A 25,489-nucleotide genomic window follows, 5' to 3' on the forward strand; every position below is an offset into this window, starting at 1 on the left:
ATAATAATACACTCCTTGCCTACACGGTCGAATCTTAAAGAAACAGAAGCTCTTGCTGTTATTATTATTTGGATTTTCTGGACAGCTGTCACATAATCACAAAATTTCAAACATACTCCCTTGGGGGGAAAAAAAATCTCCCTTAACAACATAAACAAGTGGTCATCCAACCGTTTCTTGAAGACAACCAGTGAGAGATATTCCACTAGCTCCTGTCATCCTATTATCCTTTCAGGCAGCTCTAAGTGTCAGGAAGTTTTTCTTTAGCCCAATCCTAAATTTTTCTCCTTTACAACTCCCCCTTTCCCCACTTTGCTCCTCTATCTTCCACTTCTGAAATTAAAAGTAAGCACTATCACTGGATTTGACATCAAGAGAACTAGGTCCACATCCTGGCCCAGCCACTTGTTACCAGTGAAATCCTGGGCAATTCACTTAAGCTCTCTAGGTCTCAGTTTCTCCATCTGTAAAATGAGGAGGGAGGGTGGACTTCATGACTTCTGAGGTACCTTCAAGCTCTAAATCTACGTATGATATCATGATCCTAAACCTATTCATTTTTCCACATGACAGCCATTCCAGTACTTGAAGACAGTAATCAAAAGAGAACAAGATTAGGAACTAAGAGGGCTCAGTCCAATCTAGTCCAGCCATTTCATTTTACAAATGAGAAAGGTCTAGTCCTTTTTACATGGAATGCTGTTCCCTTCATGATGATTTTACATGTTAATTATCTCAACTCAAGTTAAATTTAATTCCTCATTCTAGCCCGCTGATATCATTCTGCATCCTGATTCTGTCAACTAATGTATTTGGCTATCCCCCTACGTTTTATATTATCCACAAATTTGAAAAGCATGTCTTCTATTTTTTTTCATCCAAGTAACTGAGAAAATGATTGAAAAGAATAAGGTCTAGAGGAGAACTTAGAGATAAAAGAACAGATGCACACGGAGGTCATGAATCACATCAAAAGAAGAGATTTGGGGGGGCAGCTAGGTGGCACAGTGGATAGAGCACCAGCCCTGAAGTCAGGAGGACCTGAGTTCAAATCAGACCAAACACTTGATACTTACTAAGCTGTGTGACTCTGGGCAAGTCACTTAACCCCAAATGCCTTAAAAAAAAAAAGTTAAAAAAGAAGAGACTTTTGACTTCATCAAAGTCACAAACTATGGAAGAGTCAAGGCTCAAACCTGGATCTCTCTGGGTCCTTACTGGCAAATAAGTCCTGCTTTAGCACAGCTAAGTTTTATACTTTCAAAAATGTGTGTTTTATGTTGAATACAGCTGAACAGCAATTCTATTTGCATATAAGATAGTCCTCATATATCTGATCTCTGTTTTCTGAGTTTCAGCTGGATCTATTATTATACTGATATTTGTACAGTTGCTTAGTCTTCAAAGCCATTTGTTTATCTCAGTCGATCCTAAGAGGGTCAGGGCAGATATTATCCCAACCATTTCCTCTTTCCTTAGCCACTCTCCAGCTTCCAACTGTGCTCACATCTTCCATCTATTCTCTATCTTACAGCCACCTTGTTTGCATCTTGTCTCCCTCATTATAATGTAACCTTCTTGAGGGTGAGGATGTACTTTCACCTTTCACTATATTCCCAACAGTTAATACGGGACCTAGTATATAGCAAACATTTAATAAATACTTGCTAATAATAAGGAAATAGTTTACATAATTGTACACATATAGCCTAGATATCTGACAGCTTACTGTATCAGGGTGGGGGGAGGGGAGAGAAGAATAGAATTTGGAACTGAAAACTTCAAATAAAAATATTTTTGAAATTGGAAATAAATAAATACTTGTCAAGGTTTTTTTTTTATTCTTTGTTACCAGGGACAGTTACATGGAGAGGGAAAGGGATAGGAATATATTCAAAAATCAATCTGACCTTAAAAAAAGGTGATAGCCATTTTTTAAAATGAGTCAACTGGATAAAGATTCATTAAAGACTCACTTTATTTTATTATTTTTTTTTTAAGCAATTGGGGTTAAGTGACTTGCCCAGGGTCACACAGCTAATAAGTGTCAAGTGTTTGGTCTGAGGCTGGATTTGAACTCAGGTCCTCCTGACTTCAGGGCTGGTGCTCTATCCACTGAGCCACCTAGCTGCCCCAAAGACTCACTTTAAACACAGCTTTTCAGATATATGTAAATAATATTCAAATAGGCCATTATGCTAGGCTTCTTCCATCAGACCAGAAGGTTTTGTGAATCTCTTAAGGAATTAGAACCTTTCCATATCTGAAATAGCCCCAACCCCTACTGTATTATTACAGCAAGGTCTAAGGATTCTGGCGGTAAATAGGCAAATTTAAATTTACCTACCATACTTTCTTTTAAAGGATTCCTAGAAATGCCTCATGGAAATCAAGAGTTCTCTGAAACATGGTGGAAAACTTCCTCCATTAAACAAAGTGAATAACTGTGGGAAAGATAAATGGGGAAAAGGGGAGATGAACTGCTCTTGATGTCAGCCTCACCAGTCTTTGGAACCCAGACACTAACTCAATCAATTAACCAACAATCATTTATTAAGCACCTACTATGTGACGGACCTGTGCAAGGCAGTGGAGATAACAAAGACAAAAATGTGAAATAATTCCTATTTTTAAGGACCTCATGAATGATTCTATCAGTAGCTTACCTTAGACTCAGGGGAAGGGTCTCCAAGCTAAGACACTTTCCCCTCTCTTCCCAAGAAAGGACATCTCTAAAAACTACACTAAAGCAAGATAAAGCCTTGCACAGGAGACCAAGGACAACATGCTAATCACAAATCATCACTAAAACCCAAGAGGAAAGAGCAGATCATCTACATGTGGTTCAAACCCTGACATTATGACAGGCGGAAGACTGTCATATCGTATAAGCAAAGTATCAATTATCCAAATTCAAATGAGTAGTAATTACAAATGTAGAATCAAAAGCAAGCATTGTGCTTGGTTTAGATTAACTCAACCTACCACCATCTCACTAACTCATCATGACAACAGGCAGAATTGCATCTGGTTTTAAAGGGGGAAAAAAAACAAGCTAATGGAATGCTAAAACCAGAACACTGTCCTTAAAGTGCAAATTTCTATCTACACTATTCTCCTCTTACAGATGAGGAAACTAAGACTCAGAGAAGTTAAAAAGGTTTACCTAGGGTTACACAGATAATAAGTAGTTGAGCTGGGATTAGGCCTGTGTCCTAGGCCAGTCCTTACGTTGTCTGTCGTACAATAACAGGAACAGAAAAATGTGAAGCGGGTTTTGATTCAAGAAAACTTCATACAGCCACAAAAGACAGAAAAAGACCAAGGAGAGGGTAGGTGAACTGGAAATGGAGAGATGGTAAGTAGAGATTGCTCTTATTTCCTTCTCATTCTAAGTCATCAGTTCTTAAGAGTTAAACAGGCTGAGACCCTCCAGAAATGTGGCAGTCAGTTTCCTACTATTCGGGCTTACACTCTAGGGCCTTTTTCGTTAGGGCTTTCAGCTTGATGTGACAGTGTTTAATTGCAGGTTGTAGGTTCTCCCTTCCCTCAGCCTACTCCAGGGGTGGGGAATCTTCGACCCTCTGGGTCTTCAAGTGAGGCCCTGTGACTGAATTCAAACTTCACAGAACCAATTTGTTCAGATTTGTCAAAGGGCCACAGGTTCCCCAACTCTGGCCTACTCAAAGTCACTTCCTAAAAATGTCCTATACCAACAGTGGGCACCCTGTCTAAAGAAAAGTATAAACTAATATCCTAAGGATAATGGTTTGACAGAGTAGCTCTTTTCCTATTGCCATTAAACCAAGGCTTGACAAAAGATGGCTCCACGTCACCAAAGAAAGGCAATGTCACCTAACAGATAAAGAGCCAGCCTCAAAACTAGAAAGATGGGTTCAAGCTCCACCTCTTATACACATGAGCTGTGTGACCCTGGGCAAGATAATTAATTTCCAGGTGCTCTAAGGAAATAGTCTGGGCCACTAAAGTGCAGGGAAGGTCCCAACCTGCATTCCTCCCCTAGAAGTTGCCTACACGAATGAACAGGATCAATAAAAAGAGGATAAAAACAATGTAGTTAAATACAAGGTAGTTTTAAAGGAGAGCACCAACAGCTGAAGGGCTGAGTACAGGCTTCATGAAGAAATGGGGCTTGAGCTACATCCTGAAGGAAGAGAGGGATGCATCCCAGGCACGAGGGACAGTCAGTACAAAGGCACGGGGATTGGGCTAAACATCTCTCGACAGACAGGGGATGGACACTGACACAGATATGCATACATATTTGTGTATGTACATGTATATCAAGTCAGCAATTTGTTTCATTTAATTATGCATATTTGCTATGAGGGTTTTGTTTTTTCTTTTTTTCTAATGGGGAAATAGGAAGGGAAAGAATAAAAAAAAAGGAATTTAATTTTATTAAAGAAAAGACACAAAAACAAGGGATGAAGTATCATGTGTTAGGACAAAGACAAGGCTAGTTAAAGCATTTTGATTTTTGATCCATTTCTTTTCTTCTTTCAAAGACAGCTGCCTGAAACACTGCCAGTGCAGGAGTGCCCAAGTGCACCCACAATGAACCATGCCGGGATCTTAACCATCATTACCCTAGGGTGAACTGTGCAAATACAGGAGTTAGAGGGATAGTCACTAGCCACCACTTACATACCCTGATAGTAACCACATATGATCCCTGAAATACTTTGTCTACTATGTTGAGATCTCTCATTGAACTCTTCTGCATATCCTTCAAGATCCTTCCATAGATGCTCAGTGACCCTAATGTGAGTCTTAATCTAAGGTTGAGAACCACTGGCAACATGCCACCTGTGTTCATTGTGCCCCTAAATTCTAGGGCTGACTCCTAGATCAAAAGCAAATTTGTCAAGTGCTACTTTAAAGCAACATATACAGTACATGGACATCACATACACATACCATATATCCTTATCCTTATAATAGCTGTCATGAATGTAGAAAAATAGTCTACATATCACCAGATCAGAAAAACGATTTTTGGTCTTTCTAAAATATTTGCTAAAACCTAAAAAAAAAAAAAATTAGAGACTTAGCTCCAAATTTAATCTCTCTCTCTCCCCCCCACTCTCTTTCTTTCTCTATTCTCTCTCCCTCCCTCCCACCCTCTCCCTACTCTTTCTTTCTCTTATCTCTGTTTCTCTGTCTCTCTCTCTCTCTCTCTCTCTCTCTCTCTCTCTCTCTCACACACACACACACACACACACACACACACACACACACACACAAACACACACACACACATATAATCCTACCTAGATTAGGCTAGATTCGTGATTTCTACTCTTCTCAGTGCTCATGAACTCTTAAGAAAGCCATCAGCAAAAGAATACAGTTATGGCTGCCAGTCCTCAAAAGTCCTGAAAGACCTCTTGAATAGACTATCCTGGCTCTCTCCTACTGCTTTTTCTAAGACACCATTATCTCAGTGGAACACAAACTGCAAGCAGTTTTTCCAATGTGATCTCACTAGCTTCTAGAATAAAGTGCAGAGAGTATGTCACCTTACTATAATCCATGCTGCTTTCCAACCTTACTCCAAAACACCCTGTAGTATCACATTTCACACACCATACCTATTGCCCAACAGTTTAAGAGTGAGCCTTGTTTTATTCAACAGAAAGATAAGTTTTATGCACAAATGTATATACATGACACTCATGATTTTTTTTAAAAAAATCTACTTACCGCATAAGAACCTATTAAAAATGCTGCATTTGCTCGCTTTCGTTGATCAAAGCTGGTGTAATGCACTATTTTCTTTCTTGATAAACTGTATGACTGGACAGAGGAAAAAACATGTTATTGTAACTATATTATCACAATATCTAAACATCAAAAGAACACATATGACCCAAAGTCAAAATCTAAATTCCTCTCACATTTGCAAAGAATGCCTTGATTACCAGCTTTTGAACGTGGATAATTGTGAACAATGTTCATCCATGGGACATTCAGATTATATGCCTACTTTGTGAATCTACTCATTCTCACTTTTCATAGCATATCTCCCCCTATATAGATAGTTATCATAATAACGAACATCTTACCATGAAAAATAATTAAATTATAGGGATTTATAGTAGGCAGGAGGTATTTTCATGTGTCTCTTTTCTCCAAAATATTTCTAATTTAAAAATCATTGCTAATCCCTTTCTAATTCTACTCCTAATCTCTTTCAAAATCAGTCAGTTTCACCTGTACCTTGTACATAGAAAACAAAACCAACACTTACTGTTTCATGTATTCAAGGCAGTAGATGAGACACAAAGATAAATAAAACACAGTCCCTACCCTCATGGGGCTTATGATCAAGAAGGGGACCTAAAACCGATACAGAAATAACTTTTTTTAAGTATAGTATGTGTATCAGACATAAATAAAGAGAGGGAGAGGAAGAGGGAGAGATTGTTAAAGAGAGGGAGAGGGAAAGATTGTTACCCAGGAGGGAACCGTAGAAAATATAGAAAAGGTTCAAACAGAAAGTTGAAACCTAACCTATTTTTTTCTCTTCAAAACTGCCATATGGCAGACAGATTACCAAGTCTAATCTTTTCTATCTACCATTCAGTGATCAATACTCTAGTCTTTTTATATTATCTACAAAAGAAGCTGTTGGGAGGGGAAAAAAATGAAACCTCAAAATGAATGTGCTGATTATACAACTTGGTATAATATTCACATAAACCAAACAAAAGGTTGCTGTATTTATGCCTAAAATGAAGAATATTGTTGGTTACCAATTAATTAAGAAGTATGACAAATCACATAAATCTATTTTAATTCCATAAAGTCAAAACATTAATCCAAACTCTTTTGAATATACAATTTAAATAGTGAAACCTGCTCACAGAAACCACTCTGAAATTTTAAAAATTAAAATGTATCCCTCCTATTGTTAATGTTCTCTTCAATCTCAAATTATCCTGTGTTGGCTATCTAGTTTACATATTATATTGCCCTCCCTATCACCTCAAAACAGCAAGAAATATGTCAAATGAAGAAGAAAAAGGTGGGAAAAAGAGGGAAAAGAAAGAAATTTTCTGAAGAAAAACCATAACAACAACAACAGCAGCAGAGACACTAAAGAAATAAGAAAACAACGTACTACAACTAAAATAAGTGCTAAGGTAGATCTGTTATACAGACAGCATTTGTATCCCAAAGGAGTATAAAATACTGTACTAGACATATTAGGTGAAGAAAAGAAACATAAAAAGCTTGTACACAAGGAACAGCTTCTTCAAATAGATCGAGTATTGATTTGGTGAAGTGATTCATTCATTACAATTACTGCAATCAGTGGTACACTGAACATGGTAGAGAAATAGTGGATAGCGGGGGCATTTATTGTTGCCTTCCCACTGTCACATCTATAGCAATTTTCTAACTGCAAGCTTTTATCACTATATGAAAATTAAAGCAAATATGGAACACGGCATATATATATACTTCAAGGCACAAAAAGTTGAAATGAGCATGTATTAAATGCCTCCTACACTCAAACTGTGGTAGACACTAGAGATACAAAGACAAAATAAAACAACAAAACAAAACAAAAACAGTTGCTGTATTCAAGAAGTTGACATTCTCCTTGGGGGAGGGGAGCCAACACAAATTAAATCAAGAATATCCATGAGAGATATTTCCCAACTCAAAAATGAACGAGTTTGGTAAAAAAGGAGAAATGGTGCTCTAGTCCTAATGACTCCCTCTGAAAAACTGACTATATGAACTTAGTTAAAATAACCTGAATACTAACACACACCCAGTAAACACAACAAATAGCTGAGATTGGCCATGGGTAACTTGATGGTGCCTTACACAAAAGCATGCTGGGCTTGGCATTTGGAACAGCTTTGAAGCTCTGAAGACTGCGTATTATTTAAACATTCAACAACCAAAATGAAAGTTTGTGAAATCCTTTTCCCCATTAATAGCAAGGGATGCAATTAAAAGGAAAGCCAAAATTGCAAAAATCAAGCTTGAAATCTAATTTTAAGTCCAGGATAGCTTATATGATCTCTGTTATAAAAACTGTTTGCCATGCTGAAAATACAACCTTAAAGTCATTTGGAGTATTTTGTTTATTGTTAAACTGTGTCAAACTTTTTGAGCAAAAGAAACCCAAAATGCTGCCTGTATGTAAAATCTATTTGTTCTTTGTTAAAAAAGAACAAGGTCTATTCACTCCCTTTAACAAGCAACGTTTGCCTTATCATGGTAGTAAGATGAAGTAGATCAAAGCACAAACATGAGGTGAGGCATCATTCTCTTGCTGGGGGCTGTACTATACTAGGCAAAGAAATGGCAGCCACAGTGCAAACATCGGCCATCTCACTGCAAAAGCAATAAAGTGATTACAGGGTTTCCCATTATCAGCCATGACCACTAAGTGTTTACCTCCAGCTTTTTCAGGATTGGGATATTCTTGAAAACATTCATTGGCTGTACAAAAAAGAAATATGGTTTATGTTTTTATTCATAGCTATAAAATTGCAATAAGGCACATGATCTCATATTTTAATCCCCTTCAAAAAAGTCTCCACTTCCGACAAATGAACCCTTGAAACCAAGAATCATATCAAGTTTCTATAAATGAACCAATGAAATGGTTCCTAACCTGATTCCATGAACTTTGTTTTGTAAATATTTTAATACTTGTATTTTGTTTGGCAAGGCAATTAGGGTTAAGTGACTTGCCCAGAGACACAGCTTTAAAATGTTATGTATCTGAGGCTGAATTTGAACTTAGGTCTTCCTGACTCCAGGGCTGGTACTCTATCCACTTCACCACCTAGCTGCCTCTAATACCGGCATTTTCAATATCATTGGTTTCCTATTTTGTTTTATGCATTTAAAAACCTTATTCAGAGAAGGGTTCCATGGGCTTCACCAGTCTACAAAAGGGTCAGATTGGTTAGACCCTGGTCTAACATAGTTTTAAAGCTACGATGGCACAAGCAAGTTGTTTATGCTTGTTATTTGATCAGGATGATAAAAGATAAATGCCAAGGTTCTAGAACTCTCTGCAACATGCATTACCATTTATTTTAAACTGCATAAACTTCCACCAGAATACAGATTTAAGAATGAGTGCATCTGAATAGAAAACCAGGGAATAAGGAATAATATGTGATGGAACACAGAAAAAGGAATAGGCTCCATTCACTAAATAGGAGTTCTAGTAAACATCCAGATTAGACTAAAATTACATACAAATCTGCTTACTGGCTTTATGACATCCTCCTTCTTCCTAAAATTGCCCTATGGCAAGCACTCTATTCATTCCTGCAAACACATATTAGGCACCAAATTTTATGAAAGAAACGTGTATAATAAAATGTTGAATACTTCAAGATAACTATAGACAGGGGTGTGCTGGGACCAGCTCTAAAAACTTATGATTAAATTTTCATTGCAAATATTTGTTTACTAAGGAAATCAATCAGCAAACATTATGAATCAGGGAGTTCACTGATTATCCAGAGCACAGACTTAATAAAGTGCTGGAGAAAAAAATGTGAACGATGCAGACTAAACTTAAAAGTGTCATGCATATTTTTTACCAGAGATCCCACTGTTAAACATTTACCAGCACACCCCTGAGTACAGGCATTAAAAAACCAGCATTGGGAATCACTGTATTCAATGATACTCCACCCTTCCACAGAAAGTTATTTCCTCAGGGAGCATCATTTAGTTTTCCACTCAACCTATGGCTCTGTTGTAAGGAAAATTAAAAATAAACAGGCCCAATCACATTCTGCTTTTGTCAAATTCTAAATATTACACATATGTGGGACATCCCAACACCCCTGCCTCATCTTGGCACGGAAGTGATGACTTTGGTGCTAAGTCAGCAGAATACAGTTCTGGAAAGACTTTGAGGACAGGTTGTAAGGCATATTGATGAGATATAGCCTAATGAAATTCAAACAAACTCACCACCAGAAGGTGGGTATACTGAGGCAGAGAGGGGTTTCAAGCTGTATAAGAGGAAGGAACACTTCAACAGATCTTTGAAGGTGTTGGGGGAGGGGCAGCTTTTTTTTCCCAAGTAGGTCTCAAGAGATTATTTTAAATAATGAATTTTTTAAATAGAATATTTTAACTCTCCTTTGGTCAGCCCTCTAACCCTATTCTCAACAGCTGATGGCATTTTCCTTTAAGTGACATTAATAGTTCCTCAAACTGCAAATGACTGTCAAATATGCCATCCTCCAAAACCAACCTTTCAGGTAAAATCATTAGAAAAGCAATAAAATGGGACCACCACTCCACAAAGACCTGTCTGCGATTTACAACCCCAAGGAAGGAGCTCAGAAATAAGCATGGGCTTGAGAATTTTTCCATTCTGATTGACTGTCCATTCGAATCAAGATCACTCTGCTCAGAATGCTTACTACCTGACAAATCAATACATAACTACCACAAAAGAAGCGCTCTGCAATTCAGACTTTGGGGAAAAAAAATAATCCCTCTGACGGTAACACAAAGGCGAGCCCTCCGCAGAGAAGTGGAATACATCTACTGCAGTCTTACTAATAGCATAAGGAATCTCATCAGAAAACTATTATTTGTCACAAGGCCCTTACAAAGTAAAAATGCGTTTTTGTAGGAAACTCTTTCACAAGCAACTTCTCAGTAATTTACAGTCTTAGAGAGATGCCTGGGGTACTAAGAGATGAAGTGACTTGGCCACGGTCTTTCAGCTCACAGCTAGTGGGTTAGAGTCAAACAAATCCACAGTCTGAGCCCTGGCAATTCCTGTCTCTGAGGGCCACCCGCAAATACAATGCTGACTCTCATCAAAACACATCAGGAAAACTATCTTGAAAACTGCAGAGTCACATTACAACAGGCTATTCAGAAAAACAAGCCCATGGCAACATGACCTGAATCTCAAGCAAGGGTTGCTAGGTTTCTTCGCCTAATATGTGTTTGGCCAGAATAGCACAAAATCACTAAAATATGAATTCGTGGTATATTTTTAAAATTAACCTTGGAATAATACTAAGGTCAGAGGCATTGATCCAATGTTAGACTCACATTTAATAAACCCAGATCAAATTTGCAAGACAGAGTTATGTCTAAACTATAGCTGGAAGGATTTCAGCTAGACCTCAGGAATATTTCCAGATAATTAAGAGACAATGGAAGAAATTGTTAAAAGAAGCTGTTATCCTGTCTTGGCATGTTTTCAGAAATCACTAAGATGAGTGAGATAGAGATATGAATTAGATTGTCTAAAGCTAAATGGTGCAATGAATAGAGAGCACTGGCCCTGGGGTCAGGGGGACCTGAGTTCAAATCCAGCCTTAGACATTTAACTAGCTACTTGACCCTGGGCAAGTCACTTAACCCTTTATTTGCCTCAGTTTCTTATCTGTAAAATGAGCTGGAGAAAGGAATGGTAAACCATTCCAGTATCTCTGCCAAGAAAACCCCAAATGGGTTCACAGAGTCAGGCACAACTGAAATGACTCAACAGCAAAGCTCTCCTCAGAACCCCACTCCACAGTGATCTTCACCTCTCAACAGTCTATTAGCACTTAGTGTCTATCTGTACAATTATAGGGTCATCATTCATATGCTCTGGAACTGCCGCCTCCAAGTTATGTCCTTACTCTTGTAAATATAACAATAACTGGCACCTTTTTAATTCTTTACAGTTTACAAAGTGCTTTAAATATTACCTTATTTGATCCTCAGTACGACTCTGCGAAGGAAGAACTATGGATTTAATTAACCCCATTTTACAACTGGGAAAACTAATTCTCAGAGATATTTAGCGACTTGTCCCCAACCAGATAAGCATCAGAAACCAGATCTTGAACCGTAGCCTCATCTAACTCAAAGTCCAGTGTTCCTTCCAATATACCATCCTATCTGCCTTGTTATTTAACATTTCACATACGTATTTTTAAAAGTCTCTTCAAAACACTTGACACTTACTAGCTGTGTGACCCTGGGGCAAGTCACTTAACCCCAATTACCTAAAAAAAAAAAAGTCTCTTCAACTAGATAGTAAGTTTCTTGATAGCATATGTCTAAACCACGTGCCTCATGCTTATAACAAATTAGGGCTGGGAAGGACCTAACAGAAGGAAAGTACAATTCTCTCATTCTACAAACTAAGAAACAGAGGGACATTTCATAAAGCGGCCATGATCCTAAAACGGCTAAGTAGCAACCCCCAGGACTATAACCCAGAGCTTTCTCTCCCATCCTAAGCTGTATCTCCTTTCTATCCTCCCACAACACCTAAAACGGTTCCTTGCACAAAGAAGGCACCCAATCACTATTTGTTGGCTGATTCCACACCTTTATCCATTAAAGAAACTCCATCTCTCTGAAGACAGTCATTCTTTTACCTCTCTAAGAGTCTTGTATTTCAGTTCTTTCCCGTTTTAGTTATGTTAAAAAAAAAAACCCATGAGACTTGTTCTCTACAAGAATCACAGGATTTCAGAGTGGAAAGGAATCTTAGTAGTATCCTTCCAAATAAAGCAGAAAGAGAAGTAAGCCTTGGCTGCCAGAGCAGATGAGGTATCTGGCAAGAGTGATGGATGGGCACCCGAGTGCTTTCTGAGTGGTGCTTTATTATGTTTCTGAGGTGATGCTTTTACCTTTTTTGTATTTCTGTTTTTCCTCTTGGTTGAAGGGAGGAGGAAGGGAAAAAGTTAGATGGTATAAAGTAGATAGCATAAAGTAGAAATGTAGGCAAATACCTATACAATTGTGCTCACGATACAACAGAAGGCTTCCTGATCAGTGGAGACACCCTAAGAATAAATGAACCAATGTGCTCAATTCACAGTCGTCGGACAGGTGAGTCTAAAAGCATGGGAAATGATCTTTGGTGGAAGAATAACTCTTCGGTGGTGAAGAAACCCAGTGTGGCTCTTGGCCTGGAGACATAAACAGGGTCAGCAAAGCCTAAACCATCATAGATCAAGGAATCTGGCCTAACATTTGATATTTTTCTTTTGTATGAACTTTTAGTTACCTCATTCTGACAGATTGTTTCTGATTCAACATGTTCTTTTTTCCCTGGTGAATTAAACTCTTGAAAGCCCATCTTTAAGGTCTTTTCATTGTGACAAACCAGGGTATGAAGGGAAAGTGAGGGCAGATGCCAGACAAGGGCAACCAGTTACAGTGGTGGCAGCAAAGGTACAATGTCCTTAAACTGGAATTTAGTGCCAAGGAAAGGTTTAGTGAGTGACAAATGCCCCCAAGTCAAAATCTAAAGTTCCTGATTTGGCTTCAAGGAAGAGCTAAAATACCTAGGAAACTTATATAGATCAGCAAAAGTCCTAAGGCCTGAGGCTAGATTTCTCACCATTCAGTTAACAGCTGCAACTCTACTAAAACCTAATAATCATTCCAAATTCATGAAACAAACATTTACTGCACAGCTAGGCTGCACAGTGGACAGAGTGTTGAACTTAGAGTCCAAAGATCTGAGTTCAAATCCTGCCTCAAACACTTACTACCTGTGTGACCCCTGGCAAGTCACTTAACTTCTTAGCTTCAGTTTCTTTATCTATAAAGTAGACACCTACTCACAGGGTTTGTTATGAGGATCAAAATGAGATAATATGTAAAGCTCTTTGCAAACCTTAAATCCCATAGAACTTCTAGCTATTATGACTGAGTGCTTCTTATATGCAAGACACTATAAGGAAATACAAAGATGTAGAGGAAAGGGACCCTGTCCTCAATGACTTAATAATCTATTAATGGAGCTTTCAATTACTTGTGTGTTTTAACGAGGCAGTAAAAGGGATAACAAAAATTCACATTTATCATTTTCCTTTAAGATTCACAATATGCTTTTCCTCACAACAATCCCATTAAGTTATTAGTATCCCTATCTTTTTTAACATATGAGAACACCGAGGCTCTATGTAGTTAGTACCTTGCCCAAGGCCACAAAGCTAAAGTTTCAGAGCTGGGATTCGAAATTTGGGTCTCGGTTTCATCATTTGTAAAAATAAAGGGTTTGATCTCTCCAATCCCAGCTCAAAATCTACAAGCCTATGATCCCTTATTCTACTTCCAAAAAAAAAAAAAGAAAAAGAAAAAACCAAGTGAGGCATGGGCATTGAGATGGGGAAATTACCAGTTGATAGAGGGAAAGGAAGTAGCAAAGGATTAACCAGAAAAGGCAGCATTTTGGTAGATGCCAGCTTCAAAGGACAGATATGGGTTATCCAAAGAGAGGAAAGAAACCGCATAATCAAAGATGGGAAGTCAGAAATATTCAGGTTAAGTAGTCCATTTTGGAGTGTAGCCTGGAGAAACAGATTAGCAACCTCTCTTCAAGAGGCTTAAATGCCAACATAATGAGGTCAGATTTTAATTGTAAGACAATGGAAAGCAGTGAAGGTTTGGGAGACATAAGAGTAGTCTCATCAAAGCTGTTCTTTAGGAGGCCTGACCAACAGGATGGTTTGGAAGGGACAAAAATTCTGGGAAAAGTTACAACTGAAAATTGGCTAAAACCAAAGCCTTTCTGTACTCATACTCTGCAGCGGGAAATGCATTAAGCTTTAAAATGGTCATTACTCAACAGGTCTGCTCTTTTGTATTTGGTTTGGGTTAAACATAAATATACTGCCAGCTTTTTCTAAACAGGGACCTCCTCCCTCTTTGGACACTCATATAAAACAGGCTGAGTTCCCAGACTGTTATTGTTAACACCCACTTCACACCAAATGCAGTAAAAAATAACATCAGAAAGGGAAAAAATTTACTTAATCCTCAAAAGAAAGAACAAGCTTCAATTATTTATTAATTACCCCTTTCCCCATTAATTCGACCATTAAAAAATACACTTTACATAAAAGTGATCTTTGAAGAATGAATATCTCAAGTATATATTTTGAACTATAATTTGCCACAGCAGAAAGCTAAAAGGTATTAAGAGTTCTTTGAAAACCATAACTCTTGTTTGAATGATGAATAAATGCCTAGTATGTATGTTTCCCAGTCATATTACATGTTGAAAATCATTTCCACCAAACGTATATAATAACAGATTTAATAATGCATTAGCATCAGCTATAATAGTTTCCTTCCACTGTATTTCACTTCTTTAAAAGTGCCAGGAATAGCAGAGAGGGAATGAGACTACATGAGCTGAACCTTGCATATGTACATTATTAGGTGCTGTCACTGTAATGAATGTTTTTGCTTAAATATTTTTATTTGTCAATTTGGAGGGGAGAGCTGTGCCATTCTAGAAAAGATTAGGATGTAAAAACTGAAGGCATTAATAAAATGCATTTTTAGAGTAATGATAATAGTAGATGCATTTAACTATTATATGGTAAATGTTCAACCTTAACTAGCCCATCATTTCTCCCTAACACACTGGTCAACTGCAGTCATTCATATCAACAAACATGTATTAGGCATCTTTTATGTTTAAGACAATGTGCTGATTAACTAATACCCAACAGAGGATGGGAACTGCAGATGTATAATTCAATAACAAAATTAATAAATTTAATTAATAAACTTTAATTAACAAATTTTGCTCTCAGAATTGAAATTATTATTAATTTTGACTTATTTGTATTTAATTAGCATTAACTATCAATTTACCTGAGAAATTTGAAGTAGAAAAGATGGATTAAATATTTTTCTGTATTAAGAAACAAAACCTTTTCTTTATTTCCTGCTTTTAAAAAAGACAAAAAGGTAAAAGAACCACAATATCTAAGAACGTAGGTATAATATCCTTCACATGGATATAGAATGTTAAAGAAAACAAAATCCATATATCTATATAATGGAAATAAAAACAGAGATTCAGTATTATAGACATCTAAATACGACATTTCTGGCCCTGATAGACACAAAAGGTAAAACAATCCTAACAAAATCACAGCTAGCTTATTCAACATATCATGGTTTATATACATATATTTAAATGGATGCGCGCACTCATATACATATGTCCAGTGTATGTACACAGAGCACTTTAAAGCAGAACCAAAGTTAGATTTCTATTAAACAAAACAAAGTTTACTTCTACAGAGTTGTTGCCATGTAATCATGGATCATATCACCAGGTAACAATGTTCTAGGATAGACATAAAGGTTTCAGGAAGATTATCCTAGTTGGGAATTTGAGAGACACTCATTAATGAAAACCTAAGAGGATTTGCCCTTTATTTCTCAGCTCACTACCCCAATGACTTCACTCAGTTCATATTTCAATCCAACCTGAAAAGTAAAAGAAGTGAACATGTCCTTTGTGGTAAACTCAAGAGGATCAGTTTCAGCTGGTGAATGGGTGGACAAGCGTCCACACAAACTCCCAGAATTTAAGGATAACACCACAAAATGGTCATACGGAGCAAACTCTTGGTCAAAATCAACTGTATCAAGCTTTGTAAGTTCTCATACCAAAACAAACTCACCTTCAGTTTCTTGTTAAGTTTACAGCAATATCTGTATACCATTGCCAAGTTCAGAGGTCCAAAATCTGCATAGAAACTGTTTAAAAAAAAAAAGCATTACTTAGTAGAGCTATAAATTTCATGTAACATTTCTGAATTTTAACTTTATATTACTAAAGTAAATTAGTAATGAAGTTGCCATTTTCCCGATCAACAGGAGGCAGCATGTGAACAAATAAAAATCTTACAGTTACCTCAGTTTATCAAATCACTTCAGCTTCTCATCCCACAACAATCACTTAAATATCACCAAAACCTGTTTACAGAAAGCAGAACTGAACAATATGAGGTGTCACCTTTCATTTCTCTGGATGCTCAACAAGAATGAAATACTAATAAGGCAAGAAAGGAAAAGAGAGACAGACACCTGAAGATACAGGAAGGAGAAAAGGTATAGTCTACAAAAACAACAAGACCTTCAATAATCTTCTAAGTGACCTAATTACCATTTGGATCTAATGTGGCCAAACTAAGGCCTGACTGACCACAGCACTGTATCAAAGTTAAATAGAAATGGATTCCTGCCGGCAGCATGTTAACTTAGAAAAAAACAAATTAACATTATCTATGTTCTATTACATTTTTATTTGTTTTTGTTAAACATTTCCCAATTAGGTTTTAATCTGGTTCAGATCTTTGCCATGTGGCCCTGGCCTGTGAGTTGAACACCTCTGGACCACAGTTACACATTGCCTTTCACTGAGAAGAGATAATGCATGAAAAGGATTTACCACTGTGCCTGATACACAGTAAACACTTAATAAACATTTCTTGATTAACTGATCTAAAAAAAAGGCATTGTATAGATTTTGAGGCATTATAAGTACCTGGTATTGCTAATATCAGAAATAATAAAAGAATTTTAGGGATAAATTCAAACCTTCTATCTAAAAATACATATTGTTAATGTGCTATCTCAAAGTATCGAGTGTTCTGAAGAACAGTCCTTGAGAGTCGGTGTAGGTGACACAGAAAGAGCACTGACCTTTAAGTCCAAAAAGCTGATTTCAAGTCCAGCTCTAACTTACTAATCGATTGATGACAAGAAAGTTACCTTAATCTGTCCAAACCCCTGATTTTACAGATGAAAAAACTGAGGTCCACAATAACGAAAGTACTTTGACAGGTGACATAGGAAGGAAGCAGCAGAGTCACAAATTAAAACCAGTCATCTAGCTCTAAATGTCAGGGCTGGCATTTAATCAGAGCTTCACTTCCTCTGGTGGCATGTAAAACTTATCATGAGCTGGTCCCCTTTCGATCTTTACCCAGAACTCCTCTGCATGCACTCTATGGTCTCTGGCTTTTCCTCCCATACCACACTCTATTATCCTCTCAGCTCTGCGCCTTTGTATGGATTCTTTTCCCCGTTCCTCTCCCTCCTCACTTTCACTTTTTAGAATCCCTAACTTTCTTCAAAATTGTATCTGTTTCCTTTTACTGTCCTCCTTATCTGATAGTGTCCTCTTCTCAAAGGTTATCGTGCATCTATTCGGTATGTAGTTTGTATACTATATACCTTTCTATGTATGTGGTTTTTCCTTATCAGAATATAAATTCCTCGAGGGCAGGGGGTCTTGTTGCTTTTTCTTTGTCCCCCTGGTGCTTTAGCACAGAGCCTGGCATATATACTAAGTCATAAATGCTTAGTGATCCACTGGTTTTATAGAGAGGGATAATTATACTTGCACTATTTCACAGGGTTATCAGAAAAGAGCTTTGCAAATCACAAAGCATTATAGGAGTGTTACTAAATAATACTACTGGCTGCTTCTGCCTCCTCACGATCTACTGTCTCACCCACCACCACCACTCAACTGAAACTGCTATCTTCCAGGTCATAAATAACATTCAAATCACCAAATCGAACTTCTCTCAGTCTTCATTCTTCTCCACCTCTCTGAAATAGCTGACACTGATGATCGTCCGCTGAAACTCTTCCTTCTTGCCTTCCATTTTCTCCTCAAAATACCTAAAGGAAATTTCTTTGACATCTGACCCCAATGTTCAGTCCCCAGATATTCTGCTCTTCATATTCTTCCCAGGAGATCTCCTACAGTGAAGTCCCAAACTACATGATCAACCCTAACCTAGATATGGGTTAGAATTTCTTCTAGGTTAAAATCGAGGATTGTCATTATAAAATCAGAATCTTGGATGTGTCCTCAAAGACCATCTATTTTGATCCATACGAATGCTTTCTAAAATGCCTAACAAGTGGTTATAATTTTGTCTCTACTAAAAGACCTCCAGACTCTACTTAAAGACCTACTCTCTTAAGGTAGCTCATTCTACTTTTAAAGACTTTTAATTATTAAGATGTCCTTATTCACTATTTGAAATCACCCTCTCTATAATTTCCACCTATAGTTCCTAGCTCTGCCCTCTGAGACCAGGCATAACAAGAAAGCGTAACTCCTCTTCCACACGAGACCTTTAAACATAAATTAATAAGCTTTAAGCGGCACTAACACTTTTTGGGACACCCTGTACTTTGAAGACTGCTATCATATCTACGCTTTCCGCAAACCTTCTCTTCTCCAGCCTAAACTTGCCCCATTCCAGACTTTTTCATCTCCAACTACCTCCATGTCCACTGTCACGTGAAACTCAAAAAGTCCAAAACCAAACTTGGCATTTCCCACCCCCCAAAAAAAACCTTTCACTTCCATATATTTTTTTTCTACTGTCAAATGATGCCTACTTCACGGGATTATTTTATGTATTGCTTACAAGTAAGCGTAATTTGCTACTACTTATGAATTGTGATTATTGCCAGTATCGTTTTTCTAAGCATTTCTGTTCTTGATTCTCTGGTCCCTCCCTCTCTCTCTCTCTCTCTCTCTCTCTCACACACACACACACACACACACACACACACACACACACACACACACACACACCCCAATGCCAAAAAAAAAAATCCTGCAGCTTCTTCCTTTCCATTCCTATTGTCACCACCCAAGTGGCCCTCATCATTTCATACACAAACTCTCAGAATAGATTCTTCCTTAACTTCCTAACTTCCATATTCTCCCCATTCTAATCAGTCCATATACCTGTGTCACTTTGGCTAAGTCACTTAAGGTCTCTGAATCTCCATTTCCTCATCTGTAAAATGATGGGATCTGGAATAGATGATCTCTAAGGTCCCTTCTATCTCTCTAGCTATGGTTATGCCAGGTTAACTTTTTTTTTGAAAATTTTTTTATTTATTTTCATCTTAAATACAAAATAAGAACAGGAAAAAACTGCCATGTACACGGCAGAATATAAAAAAGGATTCAATACAAAACAATAAATTTCCATTTCAAGAAAACCTATATAATAAATACTACACAATGTTTTCAAAGCTGCCCAGCTTTTCTTTGCTTCCTTGTACGTTTGGTTTTGTTCTCTGCTGTTCATTTTTCACTTTATTTTTTCTCCTCCCTCCCCCACCTCACCTAGCTCTAAAGAAGGCTACAATTAAGCACTGATAAATACACACACACACACACACACACACACACACACGCTTAACTTTTCTAAAATGTTACTATGCAAATATTGTTCTTGTGACCAAAAAGTTTAATGATTCCACATTTATATGTAAGATAAAATCCAAATTTCCTGGTTTAGCATTCAAGGCCCTTCATGATCAATCTGGCACCTCTCCCATCACCATTTATATTTATATACCTACATATACAAATGCTAACTATATATACCAGTCAAACCTCTCTATTTATCATCCCCTGAAATCTACCATGCAAACTGAGCACGTTCCCACCACCATTCATTTGTCAACACTGTTTCCCCTGCCTAAAATGGCCTCCCCCTCCTTTCCAATTTGTCTGAAGTCTACATTTTGTTCAAAGCTAGTCTAAGTCCCAGCTTCCCCCACTTCAAGGGGCCGGCCCTCAATAACCATGCTGGAGAAGCAAAGCAATGTAGTAGTGCAAAATGGCTGGGATGTGGAGTGAGTTTAACATTTTGGCCCTAATACTTACTGCTTATATGACTCACAGACAACTCATTTAAGTTCCCCTTCTGTAAAATGAGTTGTGAAAGGATCTCAGTGTTTTTCCAGTTCTAAGTACTATGATCCTCCAAGTCATTTCACTTGTGCAAACTTCAGTGTCCTCATTTATCTCACTGGATTCTACAGAGCACTTTAAGGTTTAAAAGGCATCATACATTTCAATGATTATTACATACCTGTTCTTCCTGTTGTTCTAATAGATCCTACCAAGCTGAAAAATCTCCAGGTACCAGCCCATATGATGTATGATGGGCATCCAAGGACTGTCTTCAGTTCAGAAGCATCCATTATTGGGTTAGCCACAGGGGTGATGAAATTAAAAAGTACTTTGTAAAACTTAAAGAATTCTGTATCTGAGAGGCAGAGCTTGTGAAGTATATCCTGCCTCTTCAATTAAGTCATAAGCCATACAAGGGCAAGAACTCTGTTTCATACTAAATATTTTTCCCTACACATAACAGTTGCTCAAAAAATGTGATATGAAGAATATTCTGCTAGCTTCCTACTGTCCTATATTCAACATCTCCATTTTGCAGATACATCCCCTGAGGCTCTGGGAGATTAAATGACTTACTTGCTCATAGCATCTAATAAGCATCAGACGCAGGATTTAGACCCCGGTCTTCCTAACTCCACATTAAAGCCTTAATAAGAAAATTCCTAAGCAATAACAAAATGTCAAGGAGAAAGCAGCCGAAAGACCTTAAAGATCCATTCCCTTTGTCAACTTTATCATTTAAAAAATCAATTATCCCCTACTTCCATGCTCTGAAAACTAAAGTAGACCTACCAAGTGCCATGTGCCCTGAACCAGCAAAGAATTCTGCTTTTGTATCTCTAACTACCCACCTTGGTAACATTTTAGTCCTTTTCTTCAGAGGAGCAATAATCAGTCTGGCTCTGCAGAAAGGATATAGGAAAAGATGAGCACCTATCAACATAAGTAGCATGGGAATGGCCTCAATTAAACAACCTTGATTTAAAAAGGTCATATGGATATGTTCAGAACATAGACATGGTGAACCTCAACTCCGAATCCAGCACTGGTGGGTATCGGGAAGTGGAACTTTCCATTAGAGATCACCAATTCAAAAGAAGCAAGTGAAAACCAGACACCCATTACAAATTGAGCTTTGCAAATAACACTCACACCCCACAACACTTGATTAAGGCTGCCCTGGTTCTTATCACTATCACACTGAAAACTCTTCGTTCTAAAGATGTCTGAAGTGATAGCTTGGGTTAGAAGATCACTTCTTGTCCACTTGGGAAATGACTACACCAAAATATGTAGAATTTTAAGATAAAGCCACAATCTTTAGGTTTTGAAGTATTTAAAATTTACATCACAGGAAATTAATGCCAACACAACAGCTTCTGCCCTTACATTTTTTATTCTATACTAATTATCTAACATTAAAAAATACACAAATAAACCTTAACAGGTCCTTTCATTAGCTTAGGTATACACACTTTGATTAGCTCTATTATAATGACAGGGATTTTAAAAAGAGATTGTATGATTAGTAAAGAAAGTAAGGCACGTATGTAGTAGAAAGTAAAGAATAAACAGTCAACCTAACAATGAATTCCACTGGTACTCCGTATCCACCCGATATCAAGAGATCTAGAGGAAAAGTCCTCAATATCTCAAGAGGTTCCCTGGCAGAGTATTTATAGGAGGACATAGATAAGAGTCAATATATCACACAGGATGAGAGAGGCATGGGATGGGTAGCAATTTTATCCAATCTGAAAGGTGCACCCACACTGACAAGTTCAAAGATACACTGAAGTATATTATACAATAGTTCATGGTACATAAAAGATCCCAGTAAAGGATGAAAATCTTTAATAAAACTTGTCTGTACTAAGGAACTGGGAGGGAAGGGGGCCCTGGGGTCTGAACAGGAAGGAAGGCGCACCAAGAGGGAAAAAGGCAGCAGAAGGGGAAGCTGGAACCCAGAACATAAATTTCACAGTTGTGCTGAGGGCTGGTTCTATCAACTTTCAATCTCCTGGGGACAAGTAAAAGATAAACCTAGAGGTGTATTTGCCAGACTTTCTGAATGCAGGCAACCCAAGGCAACAGTTAATAAAGTACCTACTATATGCCTTGTACAAAGATAAAAAATAACAGATTCTACTCTCAAGGAGTTTACAGTCTAATAGGAGGGAAACTACCCAAACACAAGTATAATACAAAGGAGGATGTGAAAAGGGCAACGGATATATAGCAACAAGGCATTCTATGAAAATCTGAGGTAGGATCATATAAGGGTTCATGGAAGAAACAGGAATCTTAATGGACCATGAAGGAAAAAAAAAAGATTTCAACAGCTAAAGTGAAGGCATACTTTCCAGGTATACGGGACAGGCTACAAGAACGTACAGGGACAGAAGGATACAGGATAAAATTGGGGAACATCTAATAGTGAAGCCTGGCTGTATCATACGAGTGCCCAAAAGGTACCTCCCTCCCCCTACCACCGAAAAGGAAGACTATGATGGTGGAATACCACAAACAGTACTGCCAGATTTCAATGACAGGCTGATGAGGTTTTGCAGAGTTGCTTTTTTTCCCCCAATTCTTCATTAAAGATGGTTCTCCAGTTGAAGAGAAGGATATATTAAGGCAAAGGTTCCTAACTTCTTTTCTGTTGTGAACACCTTTGGCAATCTAGTGAAACCTATGGACTACTCAGAATAATGTTTTGAAATGCATAAAATAAAAAGGATTTTAGAAAGGAATCTAATTATATTGAAATGTAGTTATAAAAAATTTTTAACAAAATTCATGGACCCGAAGTTAAGAACCCCTAAATTAAGGTGAAATAAAAACCAAAGACATAAATAAAAACAACTTTAAGGAGAGCAGACATGGGAGAGTAGTGTGAAATGAATCTGGAAAGGTAAAGAGCCAGCCAGATTACTTAGAACCTATGAACTTTTTCTTTTATCCTCAAAAGTAGTGGAGGAAGCACTGATGGGTTTCAAGCAGAGGTGTGACATGGTTAGAAGTATGCTTTAGGAGGATTATTCTGGCAGCTCTGCTTTGCAAGGTTTGTGAAGTTTTGTGAAGGTTTATCCTTGTCCTTTTTTTTTTTTAACACACTACACTTTATTATAAATGGTCTTCATTCCCAGAGAATTCATCTTTAATCAAGGTATCATTGTGTACTTGCTTATGAATATTTTCAGTTCCTCAGAGGGAAAAAAAACTATATAAAGTATTAAGTTCATAGCATTTTCACTGAATTTGGAACAAACGCAGAGACTCACCTTGCTTTAGGCAAACAGTCATAAAAATCTACAAGCTCTAAAAGCTAGCCCACCAATTCTTCATATTTACATATCCTCTTCATGTACCTCAACAGGCCACCTCTCCAGTACCCTAATCTTCGGGTTTCTAGATTCTATCAGCATCCCTACACCCAGATGCAAAGTTCTTCTAAAAAGATGAAACCTAAGAAGAGGCAAAGATTTGTTTGTCTTGTCTTCACACTCCTCACTCATTTAAGCTCAAGGTAGATGTTAATTTTCTTTGAAGTAAACACATAAATTTCAGTTTAATTCATTAGTAAAAATGATATAAAATATAACAGAGGATAAAAGATTTGCTATGGTGACAGAGAATGCCAGCAGCAAGTTAGCCTTATTCTGAACCTTTCTTCACTGCCCTTTAAAAAGAAAAAAAAAAAGAAAAATCATCTCATTAGCTGTCTTATTAAGATTGAATTTCACCCAGTTCCCTAACCCCTCAAAGTTGAAAAGAATAAAATTCCTAGATCAAATCCATTGACAACTTCAACACTGCCTCGACAGTGCTTATGCTGACTTCCTGACCAAAAAAAATTTTTCTAATACAAGTGTACCAGCTATGAATCAGGGAAGTTGCAAATAGTGTGATCCAAAGAACACTGGACCAGAATCTAATTCCAACAACTAAGTGTATCAACCTAGGGTAAACCATTCAACCCTTTCAGCTCTAAAATTCTATGACAAGAACCTAATTTTCCCTATTAGTCAAACTTGTTACATTGTCAAAATGAAGTCTCTGACTAGGAAAGCTCACAACCTTTCTAAACACAGCCTGTCTTCAGAATAAGATGTAGGGGTAATCACAGAAAGGGCAGATCCTTCAATTCTTTTTTCTATCTTCTTTCCATGAGAAGTCCAAGTAATTTACACCCCGTTGGAAGACAGGAATAAACCAAACTATGTCACAGGCTAGAGAGCAGTTTCTGAAGATCAGAACACCTGACTTCTTATAGAAAGCTGATTTGTTAAAATGAAGGAAACAGGAAGAAAGCACTCTAATGTAAAATCTCAGGACTGCAAACTGATATATTGTTGCGGAGCTGTAATTTGGTACAAGCATTGTGGAAAGTAATTTGGAATTACATAAAGTATTAAATGTCCATATCAGGGGTGGGGGAACCTTTGGCCTGGAAGTCACATGTGGCCTCTAGGTCCTCAAGTGTAGCCCCCTTTGACTGAATCCAAACATCACACAACAAATCCCCTTAATAAAGGAATTTGTTTTGTAAAAGTTGGACTCAGTCAAAAGGCTACACCTGAGGACCTAGAAAGCCACATATGGACTTAAGGCTACAGGTTCCCCACCCTTGGTCCATACCTTTCCCTAAGGAGGTCATTGACTAAAAAGAAAGACTGCATATATAGAAATATTTATAGCAGCACTTTTTTGTGATAGCAAAGAACTGAAAACAAAGTAGCTGCCCATCAATTAGGGAATCCCAAACAAATTGTGGTGCATGAATGTAACAGACTCTACCTGTGCTGTAAGAAAAAAAAAATGACATGAATACAGAGAAGCATGGAAAGATAAAAAGTGAAGCACTTACTTTACATCCAGGAAAATGATAAGCACAATGACAACAACGCAAATAGGAAGAACCACAAATTAATCTAAACAGTACACTGT

The 25,489-nt window shown here is 37.5% G+C and overlaps 1 protein-coding gene across 2 annotated transcripts in view; it reads right to left on the reverse strand.

Moving 5' to 3' along the window:
* CDC14A (cell division cycle 14A) overlaps positions 1-25,489 on the reverse strand; it is a 234,694-nt gene that overhangs the window by 177,632 nt on the left and 31,573 nt on the right. For both annotated transcript variants that reach the window (XM_020999923.2, XM_020999913.2), the window contains exons 3-4: positions 16,479-16,554; positions 5,728-5,820 (exon numbers count right to left, since the gene is read on the reverse strand). In XM_020999923.2, coding sequence (XP_020855582.1) covers positions 5,728-5,820; positions 16,479-16,554 — 169 coding nt within the window. The remainder of the gene's footprint in view (positions 1-5,727; positions 5,821-16,478; positions 16,555-25,489) is intronic.

This window comes from Phascolarctos cinereus, unplaced genomic scaffold, assembly GCF_003287225.1.
Source record: "Phascolarctos cinereus isolate Bilbo 61053 unplaced genomic scaffold, phaCin_HiC Scaffold_5;HRSCAF=322, whole genome shotgun sequence".
Lineage (NCBI taxonomy): Eukaryota > Metazoa > Chordata > Mammalia > Diprotodontia > Phascolarctidae > Phascolarctos > Phascolarctos cinereus.